We start from the raw sequence: 23924 nt of genomic DNA, 5'->3' as shown, positions 1-23924 counted from the left end.
GATGTTCAAGTACCATTGTGTTTTATTTCAACAATCAATAAACAGCTACTGATGATTAATATCTCCAGAAACACTCTCGTTCATCTCACAGCAGTACCTTCCGAGACACAAATCACAAAAATAACTGCTGATCTGTCTTATGAATGATTATATCAGTCATTTGACTTTATTGTAAGAATATAAAAAATTGATCACTGTAGATATGCTTCTGCTTCTGATTCTGTCTTCAGCTCTATTTTCACAGCTTTAGGAAACTCTGATTCTGTCCTTCTGCTCAAAGTCTTCAAACGCAGATCAGAGGAAGATGGTTTTTAGGAGTCTTTTAGCTGATCCTGGAACAGACGATTCAATGCTGATGAGCAGTGATGCGAGGAGCAAGTTTAAGAAGGTAAACCTGCACAGCTCAGTCTATGAACATCAACACTGTTCTGGATCCACACTACAGCACCAATGAAGGAGAGAGGGTTTCTGGCTGTAAAGTGCTCAGACTAATGAAGTGTTTCTCGTCGGTGTCTCATCAGGTCTGACGGCTCGTGTGAAGAAGCTGCTGGAGGTTCAAGGGTTTTGGATGCAGCATCAGTGAATCAGAGAAACAGAGACGTCACGTCTGTTCAACCTTGATGGAAAGAGCATCATCACACGTGTGTGTGTCTAGATCTCCAACAGATTTGCAACTTCCTGAGATCATAATTCAACACATGCATGTCAAAAATACATCAAAAGACGCTCTAAAGGCAAGACACTACAGGCGTTTTAATGCACTGCTCAGTTTTGAGTTCTATTTTGCTTCTTCTTTCAGACTAGTAGACTAAAACATCCAATATACACACACTTTATTGCACTTTAGTTTATATATATTTTGCATCTGTAGATTCCAATTGCAATCCATATCTTTGAAGTGTTTTTTTCCTCTTACATACACCAAACTTTACAGTTTTATTCCCATCTATATTCTGAAGGCTTTTAGTGAGGGGTTTGTCCATTAATCATTCACACATGGTGAAAACGTAACTGCTTTCTGTCTGTTGACAGTATTTTCTCAAATAAAAACGGGAGTCCATAACCCCTCTGGAAAAAATCAAACAAGAATATTCAACCTGGATTTATTAAATGTTCAGATTTATGTGCTGGAAATGTATGCAAATTAGCCCATATTTAATTATAGAATGAATTATGTGTGTATAACTAATTCTGACATTGAATTGTGCATGTAAATTAAATAATTATGCATATTTTTAAATATATATATGTCATATTTTTAAGATTTGATGTAATCAGTCAGCTGGTGATGTACAGTCAAACCACAAATTATTCAGACTCCAGATATAATGTTTCATTTTTTTTTTACTAGTGGGTGCAGGACACTATAGATCATTTATGCAAGTGAGGACAGCAAAATAGAGTAAACTGTGACATATTCAGCTGCCAGCTATTCAACCCAATTCATTACATACCTTTCTATCAAAGCTATCTGACATTATCAAGATCAATTTGTTCTGACACAGTTTAACTCTGAGCTCTTCTCATATTTTATTACTGTTTTCTAAACTATAGCGAATAAACTGTGATAATGTGAGGAATGTCAAAGGCATCTGAATACGTTTTGGTTTGAGTGAAAGGTCGGAGTCTCAAGATTCCATATTTGCTGGTTATTTTTTGATAGAATTAACAGAATTGAGACAGAAAAATGCATCAAAAACATTCAATGGAGTTTTGATGGCACCTGGTGGCTGTTTGTGGTATAACACCCTAAATAAAATCTCACAGGAACCTCAATGTTTGATATCAACTTCAAATTTGGAACATAACTTATTTAGACATAAGCCTTTCATTTTATAGCAATTTTGGATTCAAAAATATGTTGTAAAATATTAATTTTATATAAAACTAAAAAAATTGCTAAAGTGCATTTTTAAATTTAAACTTCTATAACTTTTTGATACTTTAATATTTTGAAATGATTCCACTTCTGCAGTAAAAAATGTTAGGTTTAGATATGCAAACAAGTAATTTTTTAATGAAAAATGCACTAATTTGCATAAATTTCTAGTACAAAAATCTAAACACTGGATGATGTCAGTTTCAAAATTCTTGTTTAATTTTTTTGACATATATGACCCTGGACCACAGAACCAGCCATAAGTGTCAATTTTCAGAAATGGAGATTTATACATCATCTGAAAGCTGAATAAATAATCTTTCCATTGATGTATGGTTAGTTATGATAGGACAATATTTGTCTGAGATACAACTATTAGAAAATCTGGAATCTGAGGGAGCAAAAAAATCTAAATATTGAGAAAATCTCCTTTAAAGTTGTTCAAATGAAGTTCTTAGCAATGCATATTACTAATCAATAATGAAGTTTTGATATATTTACGGTAGGACATTTACTAAATATCTTCATGGAACATGATCTTTACTTAATATCTAATGATTTTTGGCATAAAAGAGAAAAGTATAATTTTGACCCATACAATGAATTGTTGGCTATTGTTAGAAATATATACTTGTGCTACTGATGACTACTTTTGTGCTCCAGGGTCACATATTAGAGTCAAAAGTTTTTACAGAGGGAATTTTCTAATTTTTGTCACTCCATAATTCAGAAAATGCTTAGAATGGACAAAAAACACTATAATTTCACAATTTTGGGGGGATTAAAATGTTGTATATTATCAAGCAAATTATAAATGAACAAATCCCTCTGTAAAACCCAATATAGGCAGGAATAAAAATGTAAAAGTTTGGTGTGTGTAAGTGCTACTGAAGTGGAGATTTATGGCTCAGTTTAGGAGAAAAAACTCAATTTGATTTAAAAACATGTATTGTAATTTAAATCTATTGACACAAATAGATAAAGTGCTATAAAAGAAACACTTAACAGCGTCTTTAGGATGTTTTCTTTCCACTAGTCTGAAAAACCAAAAAGCCCAAAATCTTAAACTTGACTGTGTTTTGCCTGTAGTGTCTTGCATTCATTTGTATTGTGAGGTACTGGATGTCTGGCGTTCAGAGAGACTCTCCACCTTCATTCATGTGTCCGTGCGGAGTCCAAATCTGAATGAGAACAAAGCAAAGAAACCAATGACTGCGTGTGGAGTCCTCAGGAGACCTCAATGATTTCCATGCTTCCGGAGAAGCTGGACTGGCTGCTCCTCTTGGCCATCTCCTCTCGGGATCGGCTGGCCGTCATGCCGTCCATCTGGCAGCTCCTGCGCTTCAGCTGCTTCTCGAAGCTGCTCTCCTCGTGCCAGCTCCTGCGAGAGTCTCCTCCGTCTCCGCTGCGCTGCCGGCCGCGTCTCCTCACCGCCTCCAGACCCGGAGCGCAGCTGTAGAAGCACGCCGACTCGGAGGAAAGGAACCAGCTTCCGGTTACGGGTCCGAGGACGATGTCTGAGTGCCAGCCTTTTAGCGCTTTGGCCGTTTTAGACAGAGCTCCATCCACGCTGCCGCTGCGCTGGGGCGTTTTATTCGGTTGATCTTCAGCTGGACTTTGCTCCGAAACCTCCTGCACTGGCGAGAACTGGCAGGGTTCGCCGACGGGAAACGCTCGCAGAGATGCTCCGGGCTCGCCGTACGACTTGATGTCCAGGGAGAAGGAGCATTTGGGCCGGACGTTCTCCTCCGGTTCCTCGCCGAGCTGAAGGCTGCAGAGCGCTCGGGCCAGAAGATGCTCCTCGGGGACGCCGGCCAGAACGCAGGGCATCGTCAGCGGCTCCGGCTTCTCCTCGTCCGGCGGCGGTCGGGGTTTGAGCGGCGCGTCACTCGCGCTCTTCAGCTTCTTCTCGAAGTCCAGCAGCTGACCCAGGAAGTTGAAGTTGGGAGAGATGGTCGGCCGTTTCTCCTTCACGAACCTGAGAACAGACACGCATTTAGTGAGATCAGACACAGATCTCAGATCAGTCGATAATTGCAAGTTTTTAATCTCACAATTATAAAAAAACAAATGTCATTAGAACTGTGAGAAAAAAGTCAGAATTGCAAGAAAAAAGTCAAAATTGCAAGATATAAACTCAATTACAAGAAAATCTGAATTGCAAAATATAAACTCACAATTACTAGAAAAGTCAAACTTGTGGAAAAAAAAGTCAGACTTGCAAGATATCTACAAATTAAAATCAGCTCAACAAGTACGGTCAGTGTAAGCTAAATATTTTGCATGACAGTAGTCAGAATGTGTTGAACTGTCATCAAAATAATAATAATAATAATGATAATAATAATAATAATAATATCACAATACGAGGAGGATTCTGTTGATCTGATGCTGAAATATGAGCTGGGCGTGTTTGAGATTCAGTCTTTAATTAACAGATGAATTAAGACTAACAGAATCTGCTGTAGTACCTGTACGCTTCATCTAAAGACATGTCCATCCTCTTCATGATGTAGGCGATGGCGATGGTGGCCGAGCGAGAGATTCCTGCCAGACAGTGCACCAGGACTCTGGCGTTACTGGCCTTGGCTTTCTCTGACAGGAAACACACAAAAACACTTCCTGTCAGCTGACCTCCCACTCTCAACACGACCCTCATTATTACTTCTACAATCACATGATCCTGTCTGATTGTGTCTATGAAAATACAGCGGTGGCCAAAATGATTATAACACTAGTATCTCCAGCAGCTAAAACTGGTTTTAAGTCAGTATTTGTATCTTTTGCTGTCGTGTGTCAGAAGGAAATATCAGTTTACATTTCAAAATATTCATTTAGTCATTAATGGTAATAATCTCCACACAGAGATCTGATCTGATCATCATCATCTGTCTGGAATGACATGAAGAAACAGAACAAACTGAGACTAAATCCAGAAGAACTGTGTCTCCAAGCTTCAAGAAAGCTCCTGCAAAGATACAGTGTTCTAATAATTTTGGCCAGCACTGTATATATGTGGAAGAAATAAAATGTTTACACAGGCAATGAAAAATACACTAAAATTAAAATGAAAACTGAAAATAAGAATTAACAATATTATTAGAAACTTCAAAGATGTGGGTGGAACAAGAAACTGATTTTTCTGGCAGCTAGTAAAGTAATGAAAAAGAAATGGTTCAAATCAGAGCCACAGTTGAAGAATGGATTGATGTATTAAATAATATATATATGTGACGGAAAAAATAAGTAATTTTTTTTTTTAAATATGGACTAAATGGATTGATTATATTAAAAGCAAAACGCTCAGACATTTCCTGAACTGCCATGGTCATGTAACGTTTCCTCTGGAATGGAACAATTAAAATATATATATATTAAAGATATATATGATGGTGTCTGACCTATGAACTCCACGGATCGGTCCAGCCAGGGCAGGATCTTCTCGCAGAAGCTGTCGTTGACCGGCACGCGCAGGAAGTGGGATTCGGGGATGAAGTCTGGTTTGGGGCAGGTGTTGCTGGCGTTGAGCACATAAGCAATATCATTCTGCTGCATGAGCTCCTGCGGGAACACAGACAACAGAAAAATGGCTAAACAAAACTCTTCTGTCATCTCCATAAATAACTGTAGATGGAAATTAACACTACAAAATAAAAAATTAAAAAACTTAAAATGAGAAATGCTGCCTTGGTTGAAGTTGAAGCACTAGAATTACTGACTGTAAAATTCAATAAAATAAATTAATTAAAAATACAACAGAACTAAAACAGACTAAAGGTGAAAAACAAAATTAAATGAAACCTAAATAGTAATATTTAAAAAGTTGAAGCACTAAAATGATTAAATAGAAATTAATAAAACCTAAAACTGAACTAAAACAAACTAAAGCTGAAATTAAACTTAAATACACATTAAAAAAACAAAAGCACTAAAATGACTAATTATAAAATACAAAAATAAAAGGAAAAAGTGAACTAAAACTGAAAAACACAATTAATACAAACCTAAACAGTCATATTTAAAAACTTGAAGCACTAAAATTATTAACTTGTATCAAATAAAAACAAAATTCGAATTTTGTATTTAAATATGATCAATATTCGAGGTTAAAAGGCATAATTTCAATTAGCGGGAAAAAGGTTTTGCCTTCGCTCCTGAGCATCGAGCTAAATATTACTAATCCACGGTTATTCAAATAATTAAATAACACGACTATCTTTGATAAAAGTGCATGATATTTAAAATAAAGTTTATAAAACTAAATAGAATTAAGTAAGTTGCTTAAACAATTAGAAACTAAACCGCATCATGTGTGTATGTATAGTTTAATACAAAGGACTGAAATCCAATCACAAAGAGTATTTTGAAGTGGGATGGGAAAAGCCACCATGAAGTCTCGAGACATGTTTTTTAAAAAATTATATAAATTTTACATGGCTTTCTAAACACGCGGCTCTCCCTGGACCACAAAACCAGTCATAAACCTGATTAAATAATCTTTCCATTGATGTATGGTTTGTTATGACAGGACAATATTTGTCTGAGATACAACTATTAGAAAATCTGGAATCTGAGGGAGCAAAAAAATCTAAATATTGAGAAAATCTCCTTTAAAGTTGTTCAAATTAAGTTCTTAGCAATGCATATTACTAATCAAAAATTAAGTTGATATATTTACGGTAGGAAGTTTACAAAAAATCTTCATGGAACATGATCTTTACTTAATATCCTAATGTTTTTGCCATAAAATTAAAAATGTATAATTTTGAGCCATACGGTGTATTGTTGGCTATTGTTACAAATATAGCTGTGCTACTCATGACTGCTTTTGTGCTGCAGGGACACATGTGCGTTCTGTGTGAACGGCTTGGTTTCAGTTTTGCCGTAGATGATTGATCCGCATTGATGTTCTCTTTCTCCGCAATATTTTGAATGAGCAGCGCTGCATCTAGTGGGTTCAACTGCATAAGCTAAAAAAACATTAAAATGTAATGACAACTACATCGTCACTGCATCTTGTGTGCCACTGATAAAGCTGCCTGACGCACACCTTTTTGCATTCGAATGTGGATTTTATTTGTGAGCGTCACCTTGTTGAGCACGTCTCTCTGGCAGCCCAGGTACAGGTGTGACAGGATCCGGGTCGGCCCGCTGCTGCTGACCGGGAGACAGGGCTGAGAGATGCATGACGGCACCAGCGTGGACTTCCCTTCACACAGACCCGGGAACAGGTGCGAGAACGCCACAAAACCACCTGCGGACCAGGAGAGAACACGCTATGAAGAACCGGTGCGTTTGGTCAAACTAGTGTTTATGAGGCCGGATGAAGACAGAGCGACGATAAAAACCTGCTAAAAGAGACACCCTCAAAGGATTAATGTGTCGAGCAAATCGTGTTTTTAAGCTTGCATCCAGGTTTGTGTTGGTCTGTCGTCACTATAAACAGCTTTAGATGAAAATTAGCACTAAAAAAATTAAAAATTACAACTTAAAATGAGAAATGCTGCCTTGGCAACTAGATAAGTTTAAGTTGAAGCACTAAAATTACTAACTGGAAATAAATAACTAAGGCTGAAATTAAATTAAACTTATATAGTCATTAAAAAAAAAAAAAGGATGAAATAAATTTAATTAAAATTAATTAAATTAAAAATAAAATATATAAATAAAAAAATAAAAGAGAACTAAAACAGAGTGAAGGTGAAAAACAAAATGAAAAGAAACCTAAATATTAATATTTAAAAAGTCGAAGCACTAAAATGATTAAATGGAAATGAATAAAACCTAAAACTGAACTAAAATTAAATGTTTAATTAATAACATAAAGCTGAAATTAAATTAAACTTAAATAGTCATAATTTAAAAGTTAAAGCACTAAAATGACTAACTATAAAATAAAAAACTATAACTAAAAAATAAAATAAAAAGTAAAACTGAACCAAAACAGAGTAAAGCTGAAAAACACAATTAATTGATACCTAAACAGTAGAGGTGTGATGAGACACTTGTCCCACGAGACGAGGCGAGATTACTTGCTTTTGCTGTATTATAGAGCCAATTGGATAATGCTATAATTGTGTGAGTGTGTTGGTATGGATGTCAGAGTGTGGTTTATATGCGTGTCATAAAATAAAATTGTGTGTGTTCTTGTAATATTTGCGAGAGAGAGAAACTCTACTGTAAATCACAAAAATGCAACCACTGTGAGCACCAGCGGAGTTTTGCTGGCATCTAATGGGGAAAAGTTGGTACTGCGTCCAAACAAAATCTTACTAAAAGCTCATTTTGTGAGATATCAACCTCAACTTTGGAACACAACCCGTTTAGATTTATGGCCTAGCAGGTTTAGTTCAAAATATTGTTCATAAATCATTTTCATAAACTTAAAACTTCTATAAATTTTAAACTTTTTTAATTCAACAATAATCTGTCATGGGTCTTCTTTAAAATGAGACCAAACTTAAGTCTGTGCTCCCAAGCTTCAAATTTTTATGACCTTTTTTTTTTTACATGGACATTTTTGTCCACTATGGACCCAAGTGTAAAGCCCCTTTCATACTGCATGTTGCTCCCGGAAAATTGCCGGAGTGCCTTCTGTGTGAACGCAACCACGACCCGGGATTGATTCCGGGATCAATCCCGGGTTGGGGACCTAGTAACATTGCCGGGTTCAGTCCCGGAACGAGCGCTGTGTGAACAAAAGCCGGATAAATGCCGTAAAGGCTGGTGACTCGTGTTACCATGCGACTCTTTTACCGGGTGTTTTGAAGGCAGATCAACATTCACACAACAAAGAATGTGTAAACTGGAATGAAGCAGCGATCGGAGCTTCTCACTATCCGCGCTGAAGCTGAAATCGGTCGCCAGTTTAGTGAAATGGTGCGCGGCGCATTATATACGTCACATGATGACGTCACGTGTCATTCCGGAACATTTACGGGTTGTGTGGGAACGCTCTCACAGATTTCCTGAAAATCACTGGCAGTGTGAATGCAGCAAATCTAACGACCCGGGAACAATTGCCGGAACACATTACCCGTGTATTTTCTGGAATCTATGAGTGAAAGGGGCTTAAGTTTACTTTCATTACACTACTGTAAAGTAGTAGCACTTACAGTAGACGAAAAGCACTAGAAGAGAAAAAGTTCAAAAACCAAACAACAGAATATACAGTAAACACACATTAGACTATACTGTCAGTTACTGTAAATAAATAAATGAATACTGTTTTCTAAATGAGAACATGGTTAAACCTGTGCAAAATGATGAGTTTTGTAGAAAAAACTGAGCAAATTGCAACGTGTCAAAGCAGGTGAAATGTGTTAAACATTTTGAGAAGCGTGTCTTTGTTTCGAGAACTTTGTGCCAAATGAAGCAGTTACAGTGTGTTAGCAATCGAGATGAACTGTAAGAAGCAATCAGATGCACCGAACACGTTCATCTCTTTGACCTCATTATGGTCACGTATGATACGGTATCTGATCATGAGTCAGTCTGATCACTAGCTGTGTTACACAACCCTGAGCTGATTATCAGAGTCTCACCGATGACATCAGCGAACCTGACCAGATCAACGCCAGGAAAAACAAGAGAAACATTACAGCGACAGAGAAAAGAGGAACAGACACATGAGACAAAACTCCGGTGAGCTTCAGTTCCTCTCCACCTCTGGAGTCACTTCCTGTGTAATGTCAGCGGTGAGAGTCGCACGCACGCACACACACACACACACACACATACGTGTGTGCGGTTATGTAATAATGAGGTCATACTAGAGCTGAACTGAGTGTTTGTTCCTCGAGTCAAAATAATGATATACAAGCAGAACAGACTCAAAAACAATGTTAAAGTGTGTGTGTCTGTTTCTGTGTTGGAGAATGTGTGTGTGTGTGTGTGTGTGTGTGTGTGTGAGAGAGACGGGCTGACACAAGCAGAGCTGGAGAGCCAGAGAGATCCGACTGTGTTCTCACTGCACAGAGAGTGTGTGTGTGTGTGTGTGTGTGTGTGTGAGAGAGACGGGCTGACACAAGCAGAGCTGGAGAGCCAGAGAGATCCGACTGTGTTCTCACTGCACAGAGAGTGTGTGTGTGTGTGTGTGTGTGTGTGTGTGTGTGTGTGTGTGAGAAGAGTGAGTGTGAGAGAGAGAGAGAGAGAGAGAGAGAGAGAGAGAGAGAGAGAGAGAGAGAGAGAGTGTGTGTGTGTGTGTGTGTGTCTGTGAGAAGAGCGAGAGTGAGAGAGAGAGAGTGTGTGTGTGTGTGTACTCGTTTATGCTACATTGTGGGAGGGACCAAATGTCCCCACAAGGATAGTTAAACCTCACGACAGAAAAAAAAAAAAAAGATTAAAAATAGTAAACTGAAAGTGTAAGTATGCAAACAGGTTTTCTGTAAGGGGTAGGTTTAGGGGAATAAAAATATCATTTGGTCAGTATAAAAGTAATAGAAGTCTATGGAAACAAACGTGTGTGTGTGTGTGTGTGTGTGCGCGTGCATTTGTACAGCTATCTTTGTAAGGACCGATTTGAGTTTTAGACCATTGCAGTGAGGACAATCTTGTAAAGTGAGGACATTTTGGCTGGTCCTCACTTTCTGAGACCCCTTTAAAGGCCTGTTTGAGGGTCAAGACTTGGTTTTAGGGATCAGGTTATAATTGGGTAAAGGTTAGGTTTAGGGTAAGGAGCTAGAGATTGCATTGTGTCAATGTATGTCCTCACAAAGACAGCTATACGGAGTTGTGTGTGTGTGTGTCTGTGTGAGTGATGTGACGTGAACCTGAGAGCAGGTGGACTGATGGGAAACTCTTCTCCAGCTTGGCCAATAGGACGCTGAGAAAGGCCTCTGATGAGAGGGAGGCGGAGTCAGACGAGCTCTGGTCATACACCACGACCTCTTGACCCTGGAGCTCCAGCTGGAACACACACACACACACACACGTAATGAGTAAATATCTGCTCCTTATTCCCTGTTTTCTAGTTTTATTTCGAGCAAAATCTTTGTCGCTCTAGTGTTCTGGTTGTTAAAATGATGTTTATCTAATAGCTCTATATTCATACTACTCTTTGTCCAGTTGTGTCAGTGTTGTTTTCTACCTTACTTAGTAGCTTACAGTGTTGGGGAAAGTTCATTTTAAAAGTAATGCATTACAATATTGCGTTACTCCATAAAAGGTAACTAATTGTGTTACTTAGTTACGTTTTATGGAAAGTAATGCATTATGTTACTTTTGCATGACTTTTTGTCACCTGGACTAGGCTTGCTTATTTGTTTTTTAATAACAAAAAACCCAAAAGTTATATATTTGGTAGCTGTAAGGACCCTTTCACACCAAAAGTGAAAGTAATAAGCCTCTGAAGGAATTGCCTCTGAACCTCACTCCTGATTTCTCTCAACACAGGGACAAGAGAGCTGTCAATCAAAAAATGATCACTGACGGATATAAAGAGCGATACGCACTGACAGATACTGAGCACTCGCACAGATAACTATGGGATGAGGTCACTCGGCAACCTGTTGCTAAGGCGTCTTAATGGCCCTCGTGAGAGACGATGGCTTGTTTGTTTCATTTGTTCATTGTGAACACACACACACTCAGGTCTGCTGCACACTTTATAGCCTATAAACCATTCAATGATCAACAACATGATCAAACTTTGCCATTTCACACAATCTACTCCATGCCTTCTGTCGTCTGATTGATAGTTTAGGGGCTTTTTTAAAAGTTAAAGGTATTTTAGTGTAATTGTACAAACATCCAGCTGCTGCTTCATATGTTTTTTCTCTCAAATCTTGACTGATTTCACGCTGCTCTTTTGCATGCACTGAGAGATTCAGGTTCAAAACACTGTTTTGTTTTGAGCATCAAACAGCATCCAGTTTGACTGTAAAAGAGCAGCGAGAACATCCCGCTAAACATCTGCTTCAGTGAGAGTCACATGACACTAGGGCTGCGTGATTTTTCGAATTTAATGTTTAATCAAATGCGTCCATGTTTACATAAAAACAAAGCAAAAGCAGCGCAAGCGAATAAGAAACCTGTGAAGAACTACTAGTGTATGTCTGATTTTTCATGTTTGCCTCATGGTGGCAGGCTGAAAGCTGCTGTTGTTTTTACAGAACATTTGTGACCCTGGAGCACAAAAGCAGTCTTAAGTCGCTGAGGTATATTTGTAGCAATAAATACATTGTATGGGTGAAAATTATGGATTTTTCTTTTATGCCAAAAATCATGTTCCGTGAAGATATTTTGTAAATTTCCTACCATAAATATATCAAAACTTAATTTTTGATTAGTAATATGCATTGCTAAGAACTTCATTTGGACAACTTTAAAGGATATTTTCTTAATATTTGTATTTTTTTTGCACCCTCAGATTCATAATTTTCAAATAGTTGTTTCAAATAGTTGTATAATAGTCTGCTGGTGGTATTATACCATACCTTTTCAGATTTTTTTTTTTTTAAAGCATTTTCCTGGCATTATTTCTGAACATGTAATATGTATAATACAAGTTTGTACAAGATGTAGTTGTAGTTCATGCATCTTTTCTGCAAAGATCTTTAACATTACATCATGTATGGTGCACTTGGAACAGAATTTTCTTTAACTAGAGGGTTAATAAAGAAAAAGTTACTGGACTCATATTGTAGTTAGATTTTCAAAAAACAAACGGTCAAACGAGATTTCAATTTTTTGCCATATCGCCCAGCCCTAGATGAAGGCCTGCATTACTCCTGTAGTTTCACGCACCTTCCTCTTGGCCGAGTGCTGCAGGAGTTCACTGATCTGGATCTTGTCCTGCTGTAATCTCCTCTTCATCAGCTTGGAGCAGTTGACGTTCACGGCCTCCAGGATGTGACACGTGTTATACTCCACGAACGGACGGCTGTCGATCAGCAGCACGCGGTCCAGACCGCCCTCCAGCAGAGCCACCAGACCCTCGGCCCCGATGGGCCGCACCATGCGCTCACACATACCTACAATCCCTCAGTCCGTCTCTGCGCTAACAGTCTCTGTGTCTCAGTGACGCTGCCGGCGGACCCTCAGTAGATCAACGGCCCCATTGTAGCAGCAGATGAGGTCACTAAAATGTGTCAGAAAAAGCCAGAGGAAAAACACACTGTCTGTGTGTGTGTGTGTGTGTGTGTGTGTGTGTGTGTTTGGGGCGCAGTGGCTGATGGGAGTTTCTTTCACACCATCACAGGGGCTCTACAGACGAGCGACAGCTCCTGACCACTGAGCTCCATCATGAAGATCTCCTGCTGAGACACAAAAACAACCTGTGAGCACTCATGTCCAGTGTTAAAGGGATAGTTCACCCAAAAATGAAAATTCTGTCATTAATTACTCGCCCTCATGTCGTTCCAAACCCGTAAGACCTTCGTTCATCTTCGGAACACAAATTAAAATATTTCTGATGAAATCCGAGAGCTCTTTGACCCTCCATAGACAGCAAGGATCCTAACACGATCAAGGCTCAGAAACGTAGCAAGGAGATCTTATAAAAAATAACTATAAAGATATTAGCGTTCACACCAGCAGACGATATCGTCTGTTTATTCTAAGTGCACGCCCATCTCAAGCTCGTTATAGCAGGATGGATTCTGATTGGGTGTCAATGTTCGTATCGTTCATCAGCTGGAAAAAAATGGTTCTGAAATTGATTCCAACGAAATCGTTTCTCTGTGCCTTTATCCTTATAGCTGTGATGTGGACTCTGCTATTCTTTAATATTGAGAACGATTTTTAGAGCTATATCGTTATCTTTATAGTTATCGTTCTTGGTGTGAAAGGGCCCTTACTTTTAAAAGTAATGCATTACAATATTGCATTACTCCATTAAAACTGTGTTACTTAGTTACTTTTTTATGGAACATAATGCATTACGTCACCTTGGCTGGGCTTGTTAATTTGTTTTTAATAAATAAAACAAAACAAATAACAAAAACCCAAAAGTTATATTTTTGGCAACTGTAAGGGCTCTTTCACACCAAGAGTGAAATTAATAAGCCTCAACACTGGGACAGGAGAGCTGTCAGACAATAAATGGGAAAACAAAGCAACTTGTGTTACATATTTGAAAAAGTATTTTCAGTAATGTGTTATTTTACTAGTTACTTTAAAAAGGTAATCTGATTACATAACACATGTAAACTCTAATGATTTAGGTCTAAATTGGACATTTAACAAATCCAAGAGTAATATGCATGTTAATTATGTGAGAGTTTACTGTGATTTCATCATTAAAACGGCTCAATAGTGTATATTTTGGTGACAGCAGCTTTGAGTTCATGTGTGTGTTAGTGTGAGTTCTAAAAACAAGAAAGGTCTGCTTTAGTTATGTCATCCTGTCATTAATGTTTACAGAACTACACAGAGACCAGTGAAATTCCCCTGCGTGCCATAAAAACCTGCCAGTCAGTCCTGTATGATGAGAAAATCCCAACAACAATAGCAGCAGCACAAGACCGGCAATTAAACATACGATACAGCGGTCTAAATGACAGCAGCTGTACCACCAACCACTGATTACGTCATGATCAGGATGAATTCTGATTGGTGTTGTCGTTTATCAGCTGGAAAAAATTGCTCACAAAGTGATTTCAATGATATCATTCCTCTGTGCCATTATTGTTATAGCTATCGCCAGTGTTTAGGGTAACGCATTACAAATAACACGAGTTACATAATCAGATTTTTTTTTCCCCAAGTGACAAGTGTAAGCATTACTTTTAATTTTACAAGAAAATATCTGAGTTAGGGTAAAAGTACCTATTAAGCTCACCAAAATCTACATTGAGACATTTTTAGTGCACAAGACATTGGTTTCAGTACAAAAAGTTATGTTCAATTAAAATATTAATCTCTCACACAAAAATATTCAGCTTTATTTTAAATGACAAAAGCTTTTCAATTAAGATATACATCATTAAATTCAAAAAGTCTGGCTGTGCTTAATGGGTACATTTTTGAGCTCATATCATGTTTAATCAAAAAATCTTTTTTTTAAAGAATAATTGTAAAAATATATATTTTTTAAAGGAAAAAAGTCAATCACAAAAAAAAAGCAGAACACTAAAATCAAGCAACAATGCATTCAAGTCGATCAGTTATATATTCATAGTGAAGCGTCATTAAAGCATCTATACTAGTCCACTTTCAGCTAAGTAACATTCAAAAATCAGATAAAACATTTTCTTCATGGGGATGAACACAGAAACTAGCCTCATTATGAAACCTGTTTTTAAATTGATTTCAACTTATCTATAGTCTCTTAAGACTGGAATACACTACATGATTATCCACAGATTTACAGTCTGGAGAAGTTGATGCTAGTTACCAAAGATCAGAGCCAGTCTGCAGATTTGAGTCGACAGAATCCATAGAAAATTGATTAACTTAAAGTGACAACCATCAGTTAATATTTAAAGTCTGTTTATGAAGTATTTACATAGACGTTCAATGTGGAAGAGCTTAAAGAGAGCTTAATTGGAGCAGCAACAATTGTTATTGTTATATTTTAATATGAACTATTATTAACAATATCTATAAAATTATACTTTTTCTTATTGATGTCACACTGAAGCTGTGTGATTTTCATAATCGTGTACGCTTTAAGCTCACCTTAAAATAATATGAAGTTACGTTGTTTTCCCACTTATTCACTGCATCTCTCTTGTCCCCATGTTGAGGGAAATTGGGAGTAAGTGCAGAGACGCTTCTTTCAGCATGAGGCTTATTATCTTCCCTTTTGTTGTAAAAGGGCCTTTACAGTTGCTAAAAATTGGGGTTTGTTATTAAAAACAAATAAACAAGCCCAGCCGACAAAAAGTAACGCAAAAGAAATTTAATGCATTACGTTCCATAAAAAGTAACACAATTAGTTACTTTTTTATGGAGTAACGCAACATTGTAATGCATTACTTTTTTAGTAACTTTCCCCAACACTGGTTATTGCTATTATTTTAGCATTAGACCTATTATTAAATCTTTATAGTAATCAATAGTTATCATGGGCCTTAAAAACAATAACTATTACAATAACTATTTTCGTATCCACACTAGTGGACAATAACAATCTCTTTGAAGACGACTGGATTCTGATTGGCTAAAGAAAGTTGGAAAAAAGAAAAATCACTCTGAAAGTGATTTTAACAAAATTGTTCCTCCCTGTCATTATCATTGTAGCTATGGTGTGGACTTCGCTATTCTCTTAAAGGAACACTCCTGAAAGTAGTCCCCAGCTATTTTTAGGGACTATTTAGCATCATAACACTGCGCCTGCTGCACTCACGGTACGGCAGCAAAGTTCCTTGATTATTACGCTGGAATGAGATTATAGCTCCTAGACATATCAGCCTAGAAAATCGCAACTTTTAATTTTCCGTCAGTCTTAGTACACAATGTAACTACAGAAGAGTCAAGTTTTAAATAGGAAAAATATCAAAACTCTTTGGTCATTTTTGAGCGCGATGCTAATGGTCTAATCAGATTCAATGATCTATGCTAAGCTATGCTAAAAGTGCTACCGCCAGACCCGGAGATCGGCTGAATGGATTCGAAAACAGTAAAACTCCACTGTTTAAAAATGAGCCTATTTTCAAAAAAAGTGGAATGTTCCTTTAAAGTTAGAGTGATTATTAAAACTGTACAGTTATCATGGTCATTGTCTTTAGTGTGAACGGGCGGCTGAACAGTTTTATGTCACATGTGTCTGGATCAAATCAAAGCTCTGATCCCAACATCAGCGCTTATTCTGGAAAAACTGTTTGTTTCACAAATGCTTTCATCTCACGTCTGTCATTACTATACTAAAATGTATGAATTATTGGCAAGACTTTATAAAGACTGCATGAATTCAGAATGTAAACAAAGTCAATGATGACGTCAGGATCACGGTTTTAAACTGTCACCGAAGCATCAGCCGAAAGAGTGAAAGCGAAGTCCAGATGTGAGCGAGACCGAAGCCATGCTGACATGAGAAGATCAGCTTCACACGCGGCAACATGAGATCAGGTGACGTCATCATGAACAGGGTTTGGGCCTCTGGGAGAAAAGCGTTTCCATCCCCCATCAAATATTGAACAAAACCAGAGTTTCTGCAGCTTGTGTTTCCCTCTAATAACATGAAACTGGAGCGACGAGCATTTCCTCACAAAACACAGATCAGATTACAGACATCATGGAGTTGTTTCTCACAAAGTTTACTTCTGGATCTGTTTTAGGACCGTTCAGGATTCATTTGACACTGATGAGCTGCACACAAACACCGAACGTTTATTCAGGAGCGTTTTATTGTTTTTCCTCAGCTTTTAACTTGTTGACGAACGCATTGGCATCATGGTTTCTTCGAGTCGCATCACGGTTTCAATTTTCTCTGACCTTGTTTGCGAAAGGTTGAGCTGAATTAAAACAGTTTGCTGTGTGTTTTTCTGATCGAAGGTTAATAGCTCAACCTGCCTGGCAGAGATAACAGTCACGGAGGACTTTGACCCGTCGGTAGGCCATCAGAACACCAACAGATCAAACGAGGCTGAAATAAAACCACAGATGCTTTAAAGGCCCGAGACGTTGTAAATGAAACATGCAAACCGAGCTTTCCAGTCTCTGAGGTGAACATCAGTCGAAAGTCATGCTGAAACCTCTAAAATTATGTTAAAAACAGCTGTTCTAAAATCTAATTTAAGATACCGTATGTTGTGTGATCAATATACCAATAATAGCCGAGGGGAAAAAAGATTTTATGCATAATGAAGGACATTTAATCATAAACATATTTTGAAATGTCTTTGCTTTACTACTTCCAGTTGCTCATTCAAACAGGGTGAAATAAAGTAGATGTGAGAAATAAAGTAGATGAGTAAAGTTTGTGAACAAACTTTGAGGTTGGCTTGAGAACGCCTATCCTGAAAGTTTGAAGCAGTTTTAAAAGCTTGAAGTTTGAAAGTTTAGATAGATAGATAGATCTTGCTAGCTAGCATGGTTTAGCATGTTGTTACCATGTTGCTAGCATGATTAATAAGTAGTTAGCATGATTAACATGTTGCTAGCATATTTCTGGCATGATTAGAATGCTGCTAACATATTGTTGGCATGATTAACATATTGTTGACATGTTTTTAGCATGATTAGCATTGTTGTTAACATGTTTTAACATGATTAGCATGCTGTTAGCATGTTTCTTGCATGATTAACATGTTGCTAGCATGATTAGCATATCATTAGCATGTTGTTAACAATTAACATGATTAGTGTCGTTGACATGTTAACATGATTAAGCATGTTGTTAGCATGTTTCTAGCATTATTACATTGTTGCTAGCATGATTACCATGTTCTTAGCATGTTGCTAATGTGTTGCTAGCATGATTACCATGTTCTTAGCATGTTGCTAATGTGTTTATATCATGATTACCATGTTGCTAGCATGTTTTTAAGTGGTCAAAGTACACAACTCTTATTACTTTCCTGTAGCTCAAATAGTAGAGCATGGCGCTAGCAACGCCAAGGTCATGGGTTCGATTCCCAGGGAAAGCAAGAGCTGATAAAATGTAAAAACTGTAACTTGAATGCAATGTAAGTTGTCTGCTAAATGCATAAATGTAAATGTACTTGAGTGAAAGTACAGATACTGCTGGTCAACTATTACTCCACTACAAGTGAAAGTAATTGCTTAAGTACCAAAAGTAATTTTTTTTTTGGTCAATGCACTGTTTTATTATTTTTGTATGTAATACTTACACTACCTTACTTTGAAACAACTTTCAATACATTACACTTACGGAATACACTGATTAGCTTGTAGTATCTTTGGAATGAAGAGCTTTTAGAATGTTAAAAACCTACAGAATGGAAACAAATGAGCTGACCAAAAAAAACAAAACAATGTAACATTCCTACCCACCGCTGGCAGTGTTCATCCACATTTGAACTGAGTGGACAGTGAAACTGCTATAAAAACAGACTGATAAGAAAAACCCAAACCTGCTTTAAAACCCAGCAACACAACTGTCTGTAGCTGCATAACGTTACAACAGCAATGCTGCTTTAACAAAAAAAGCAAGATTTGTCTTAAAAACAAAAACTTCAAAAATGCTCTCGCGATACTTTGATGTCATACACAGAACTTGAAGTCGACCAATAGTGGATTTTACCAATACCGATAGCTAGGACCCACACTGGCTGATACCGATTAATCAACCGATACTGAACGAAAACTAAAATAGTGCTTTACTATTTAAAAACAAAACTGAACTGAACCATACTTTGTAAATGAATAAAAATATTATTATATTAATCATTAAAGTTAGTTCATAATTTATTAACTAATGTTAAAAGAAATTAAAAAATTAAAAAATGCATTAGTAATAGTAAATGTTGAAATTAACACACTCTAACAAGGAACAATACTCCAACAGCTTACATTAATCTTAATGTTACAAAAGTGTTACCATATCAACAGTCATGCTTAAAGATGGCTATTTTTAAAGATTTACACAAAGGCCATAGCACTGAAATTATATACATATGGATATTGTATATATACTCTCACACTTTCACTGCTTCTATTCTAAAACACTTGATGATTATCTAATCAAAATAACAAAATATGGCAGTCACACGCCGGACAAAAGCACAGCGCTGCATCTAGGACGCATCACTCACACCAGATGCCTTGCGTTCACCGGTTTAAAACGGGCAAAAGTTTACTTCAAGAATGAACAATGTGGCATAGATTAGGGCTGTGCAATTGATTGCATGCGATTCTCCTGCGCATCTCGTCAGTAAAGCCGGTTCCCTGATTGGCGCTAAATCGCCATCACCTGATTTCAAATGGAGCGGCAGTTAATACACAGAGCCGTAGTTCACTGACAAGCTAGGCAATATCGCAGATGAATTGCATGCGATATTGAACGCGATATTGCCTAGCTTGTCAGTGAACTACGGCTCTGTGTATTAACTGCCGCTCCATTTGAAAACTGGCGATGGTGATTTAGCCATTTTGACACATTCTCACGTGTCAAAACAAACAACACGTGCGGTCAGTGATTTCTGCCTCTAGAGGCCGCTCTCGCACTGTATAATGACAGCGAACCTTCTCAGCCGCTCCAGAAACGGACGTAACGTATCGGCATGGTTTTTTGCCGATAGCCAATAGTTCCAGCAATCAATTATCGGTGCCGATTAATCGGCAAAACAGATAGATCAGTCGACTTGTACACAGAGCGGTCTGTGGAGTGCTGCTTCAAGTCAAACACCTACTGTGTTTTGTTAGGAGATGCACAACAGTTCTTCTGTGGCTTTATAGGTTTCATTTACACAATTTTGCAAAATCAGACAATTTTGTGTCTAATATATACCACAAAGTTAACTTTTTATTATTGAATTGCAACTGGTCAGTGTTAAAAAAATGCTGGGAAATCACTTCACGTAGCTCTACATGATTGATTACTAATAGGCTGCCTAAAAAATAAAAAAAAATATCACACTAACTTTCAAAGCTGCTACATAGTAACGAATTTCTACTTCGAGGACCTTGACAGAAATATAGTGAAGTTAAAGTCAAAAAATTATACTCAGTAGGGCTGGGAAGATAAATCGATGCATCGTGAATCGAGAAATGATTCAGCATCGATTCTGAGATTTTCCGAATGCATCGCGATTCTTTCTTGAGTGGATTCTGAGCTTAGTTTTGAACAGTAGGTGGCGCTGCATGCTTTCAAAACAGCCGTACTCTGCTTGTTTCCAAATCCTTACACACACTTGAACCTAAAATAATCATAAAATTCAAAAAGGTTGAAGCGAATTACAAGGGTGTTCACAGTGGGCTGTGTTTACATTAATCTCGCGTCATAAAAGCATTCTGAGCCGAGGTGAAATTAGACGCATTTAGGCAGATCGGGATCGACACATTCCCTTCAAAGCGAAAGTAACGTTAATCCTCTGCATCTTCAGCGGCTCAGATGTTGGGAGTAAATGACGACTGCTATAGTCATGATTACATCCAACAACAGAACACCTCAATCGCTTAATCGTAGACATCTTGTCTTCCCCTGCACTGAAGTCGACACAATGGCAGACTGATGACGGCTCACTCAGGGCGGGTCTAAGGTAAGACGGACTCAATCAACTCTCGTGGGAGGGGCCTGTACAGAACTACATCATTCTGACAGGAACCTCAGAACAGCCTGATTTGAGAAAGGAGGTTTTAAAACAGGGATTTAAAAAAAAAAAACAACACTGGGTGGATTATTATTATAGGATGGATGTGTACACACACATTTATGTTCAAACAACTTGTAAAGTGAATTTTGCATCCGATGACCCCTTTAAACAGTAGATCAGTAGGTTGGCTTTGTCAAGCCTGATCTAACCGGCTTCTTCTTCAGGTAAGACATTTGTAGAAATGAAACGGTGACGTGAGCGCATTCATCTTTACGAGGGGAAATTCTTGATTCCTCCAAAACATCACAGAGACGAGTTCCTCATTGCTAGATTCGCAACCACAACAAACCGCCAGGAAGTCAAGGCAGATCCTAATGACAGGCCTCCTCCTGCGTGCCCGTGTTTAACGAGGAGACGATAACGAGCTCCAAACGCACCATGTCTCTCACCGTCTGTCCGCTGTCAGTCGTAAAGAACCCGCACATCACGACATCCTCTTTAAACATGGATGCAAGAGTGTGAGAGGTTAATTTTAGGAAGTTCTCCTTCAGTGCCGTCACACCCCTGGAGCGACGCCAGGCCGCGATTAGCAGACCGACTTCCTCCTGAGACGCTCACAGGACAACATCACACTGACTGACCCTTCATATGGACATCTGAACACCTTCAGACTCGCTTAAACATGATAGAAACACACAAACCCAAACCCATCTTTGGCTTGATTTGTACTCTTCTGGTTAGAGCCGTTCTGTTGGGAAATACTGTCTTTAAATCAATGGGAAAGTCTTTCAGAGACTCGTATTTGTGAAGAAATGATGTTTTAGTGCAGGTAGTGACCCTTGATAACACATGCCATGTTTACTCTGAGTTTGTGTTTGTAACATAGAAACAGTCGCACCACAACACCATAAGCGCTTTCTGTTCCTCCACAGGTGATTTTTATAACGCCGCTGGTGAATAAACATGCTGAACTTCCCTTTCAGAAATATCCTGAAATGAGAGACGTGATCATGTGACCCTCACACAGTGAAAACAGAAAATAACAGTACCATGGTATTACCGTGTTTTCAGAAAGATATATTTGATCAGTATTTTTTTGATCAGTGTTATTTTTTGTATTATTGAGATCCTATTACAGTTTTGGTAAAACATTTTTTTATATACTTTCTGAATTTACTCATATGAAGTCACTTGTAGTTAAAGTTTTAGTAGCCTAATTGTGCCATGTTTTTGTCATTTTTAATTATTTTTGTTGTTTTTTTATTTCCAGTTATTTTAGGGAAATGAGAAATGTTGCTGAAATAAAATAGGTTTACGTTTATATATTAGTGCTGTCAAATGATTAATCGCATCCAAAATAAAAGCTTTTGTTTACATAATACGTGTGTGCTCAGTGTTTATGTATATATAAATACATACACATGCAGTATATATTTTGAAAATATATAAGCTTATATATTTATATTATATATAAATATATAAACATAAAATTTTTCTTAAATATATACACATGCATGTTTTTGTATTTATATAAACATAATAAATATACACAGCACACACTCATATATTATGATCTATACATTACTTTACTTTTAGTCATTTAGCAGACGCTTTTATCCAAAGCGACTTACAAATAAGAATATATAGTATTGTACTTCAGCTAACTTTTTCATTTAAAGCAACAAAAAAAAATGATTTTATGAAATACATTTTTTGTTGCTTTATATGGAAAAAAAGTTAACTGAAGCACAATACAATCCTTCTATAGTTAACTGTAACAGCCCTGAAATAGACGGATTTACATGTATTCATTTAGCACACATTTTATCCAAAGTGACTGCTAGTGATATTAGTGCTGTTATATAAGTATGAACAGAATATACTATGGTAGTATTCTCTTAAGTACACAAATGTGATAATCATTCAGTGTCATAGTCTGTATGATACCATCACAGTACCATGGTTTCACCACAGTAGTACTTTACTCTAAAGAGTAACATTTGAGTAAATGTCAACAGAACACGAGTGTTTTCAGTGTTATTGTGGATGTCAGTCGCATTGTGTCTCATAATGACAGCAAAGTAAAGATGAAACTAACTCTATAAAACTTCAGCTAAACACACACTAACGTACGGAACTTTCCAGAACTTTAAACTCGTTTTAACCAAGTTTACTAAGTAAACGAAACTAACAAGAACATGGTGTCTCCACACACACACACACACACACACACACACACACACACACTGCGGCCCTCCGCGATACATTTCTTATTTAACTCATGTCAAACTCACCGTCAAAGTTTCATGTCCGTCTCATTTCACAGTAAATCCACAGATAAAGATGACCGGATGAGTAGAGATGAGCGGGTGGGTAGTTAAACTAGTTAAAGCTGGTGAGCTCATCGGGTAAAAATAACATCATGGCGTCATTGAAACTCACCCCGGCCACAAACACACTCAACAAACAGAGCTAAAACCGAGAATAAAGCCGCAGATCTGCTGACATCCGCTGATGAGGCTCTTCACACTGACTCTGGGTGTAAATGAGTGTAAAACAGTGTAAATTAGTTTAAGAGGCGGAGCTTGATCCGGCGCTCATTACATAATAAACAGCAGAACTCTGTTCATTTCGCTTTATTACGAGTTACACGCGTCAACATTAACTAAAAATCATTAACTGAGACTTTTAGGTGAGACATTAGACAAATACCTGATGTCCTCTTTGGGGCCAGTGTCCCCTGAGGGCCCCCTCTGTGTGTGTGTGTGTGTGTGTGTGTGTGTGTCTGTGTGTGTGTGTGTGTGTGTGTGTGTGTGTGTGTCTGTGTCTGTGTCTGTCTGTGTGTGTGTGTGTGTGTGTGTGTGTCTGTGTCTGTCTGTGTGTGT

General features: G+C 37.7%; 1 protein-coding gene across 3 annotated transcripts; it reads right to left on the bottom strand.

Moving 5' to 3' along the window:
* On the bottom strand, nt 1-23924 carry LOC306858614 (dual specificity protein phosphatase 16-like). Of its 3 annotated transcripts, XM_079399225.1 has the most exons (8): nt 23752-23894; nt 23334-23574; nt 12626-13134; nt 10651-10786; nt 6970-7133; nt 5281-5440; nt 4351-4474; nt 1-3857 (listed from the first exon to the last, which is right to left on the bottom strand). In XM_079399225.1, the coding sequence occupies exons 3-8, from the start codon at nt 12848-12850 to the stop codon at nt 3107-3109; spliced, it is 1560 nt and encodes a 519-aa protein (XP_079255351.1). In that variant the 5' UTR covers nt 12851-13134; nt 23334-23574; nt 23752-23894; the 3' UTR covers nt 1-3106. The 3 variants fall into 3 exon arrangements, with proteins under 3 accessions (XP_079255351.1, XP_079255353.1, XP_079255352.1); XM_079399227.1 differs by lacking the exon at nt 23334-23574 and having other exon boundaries at nt 23752-23924; XM_079399226.1 differs by lacking the exon at nt 23752-23894 and having other exon boundaries at nt 12626-13137; nt 23334-23576.

This window comes from Barbus barbus (genome assembly GCF_936440315.1).
Source record: "Barbus barbus genome assembly, chromosome: 39".
NCBI lineage: Eukaryota > Metazoa > Chordata > Actinopteri > Cypriniformes > Cyprinidae > Barbus > Barbus barbus.
This window is presented reverse-complemented; position numbering and strand designations above follow the sequence as displayed.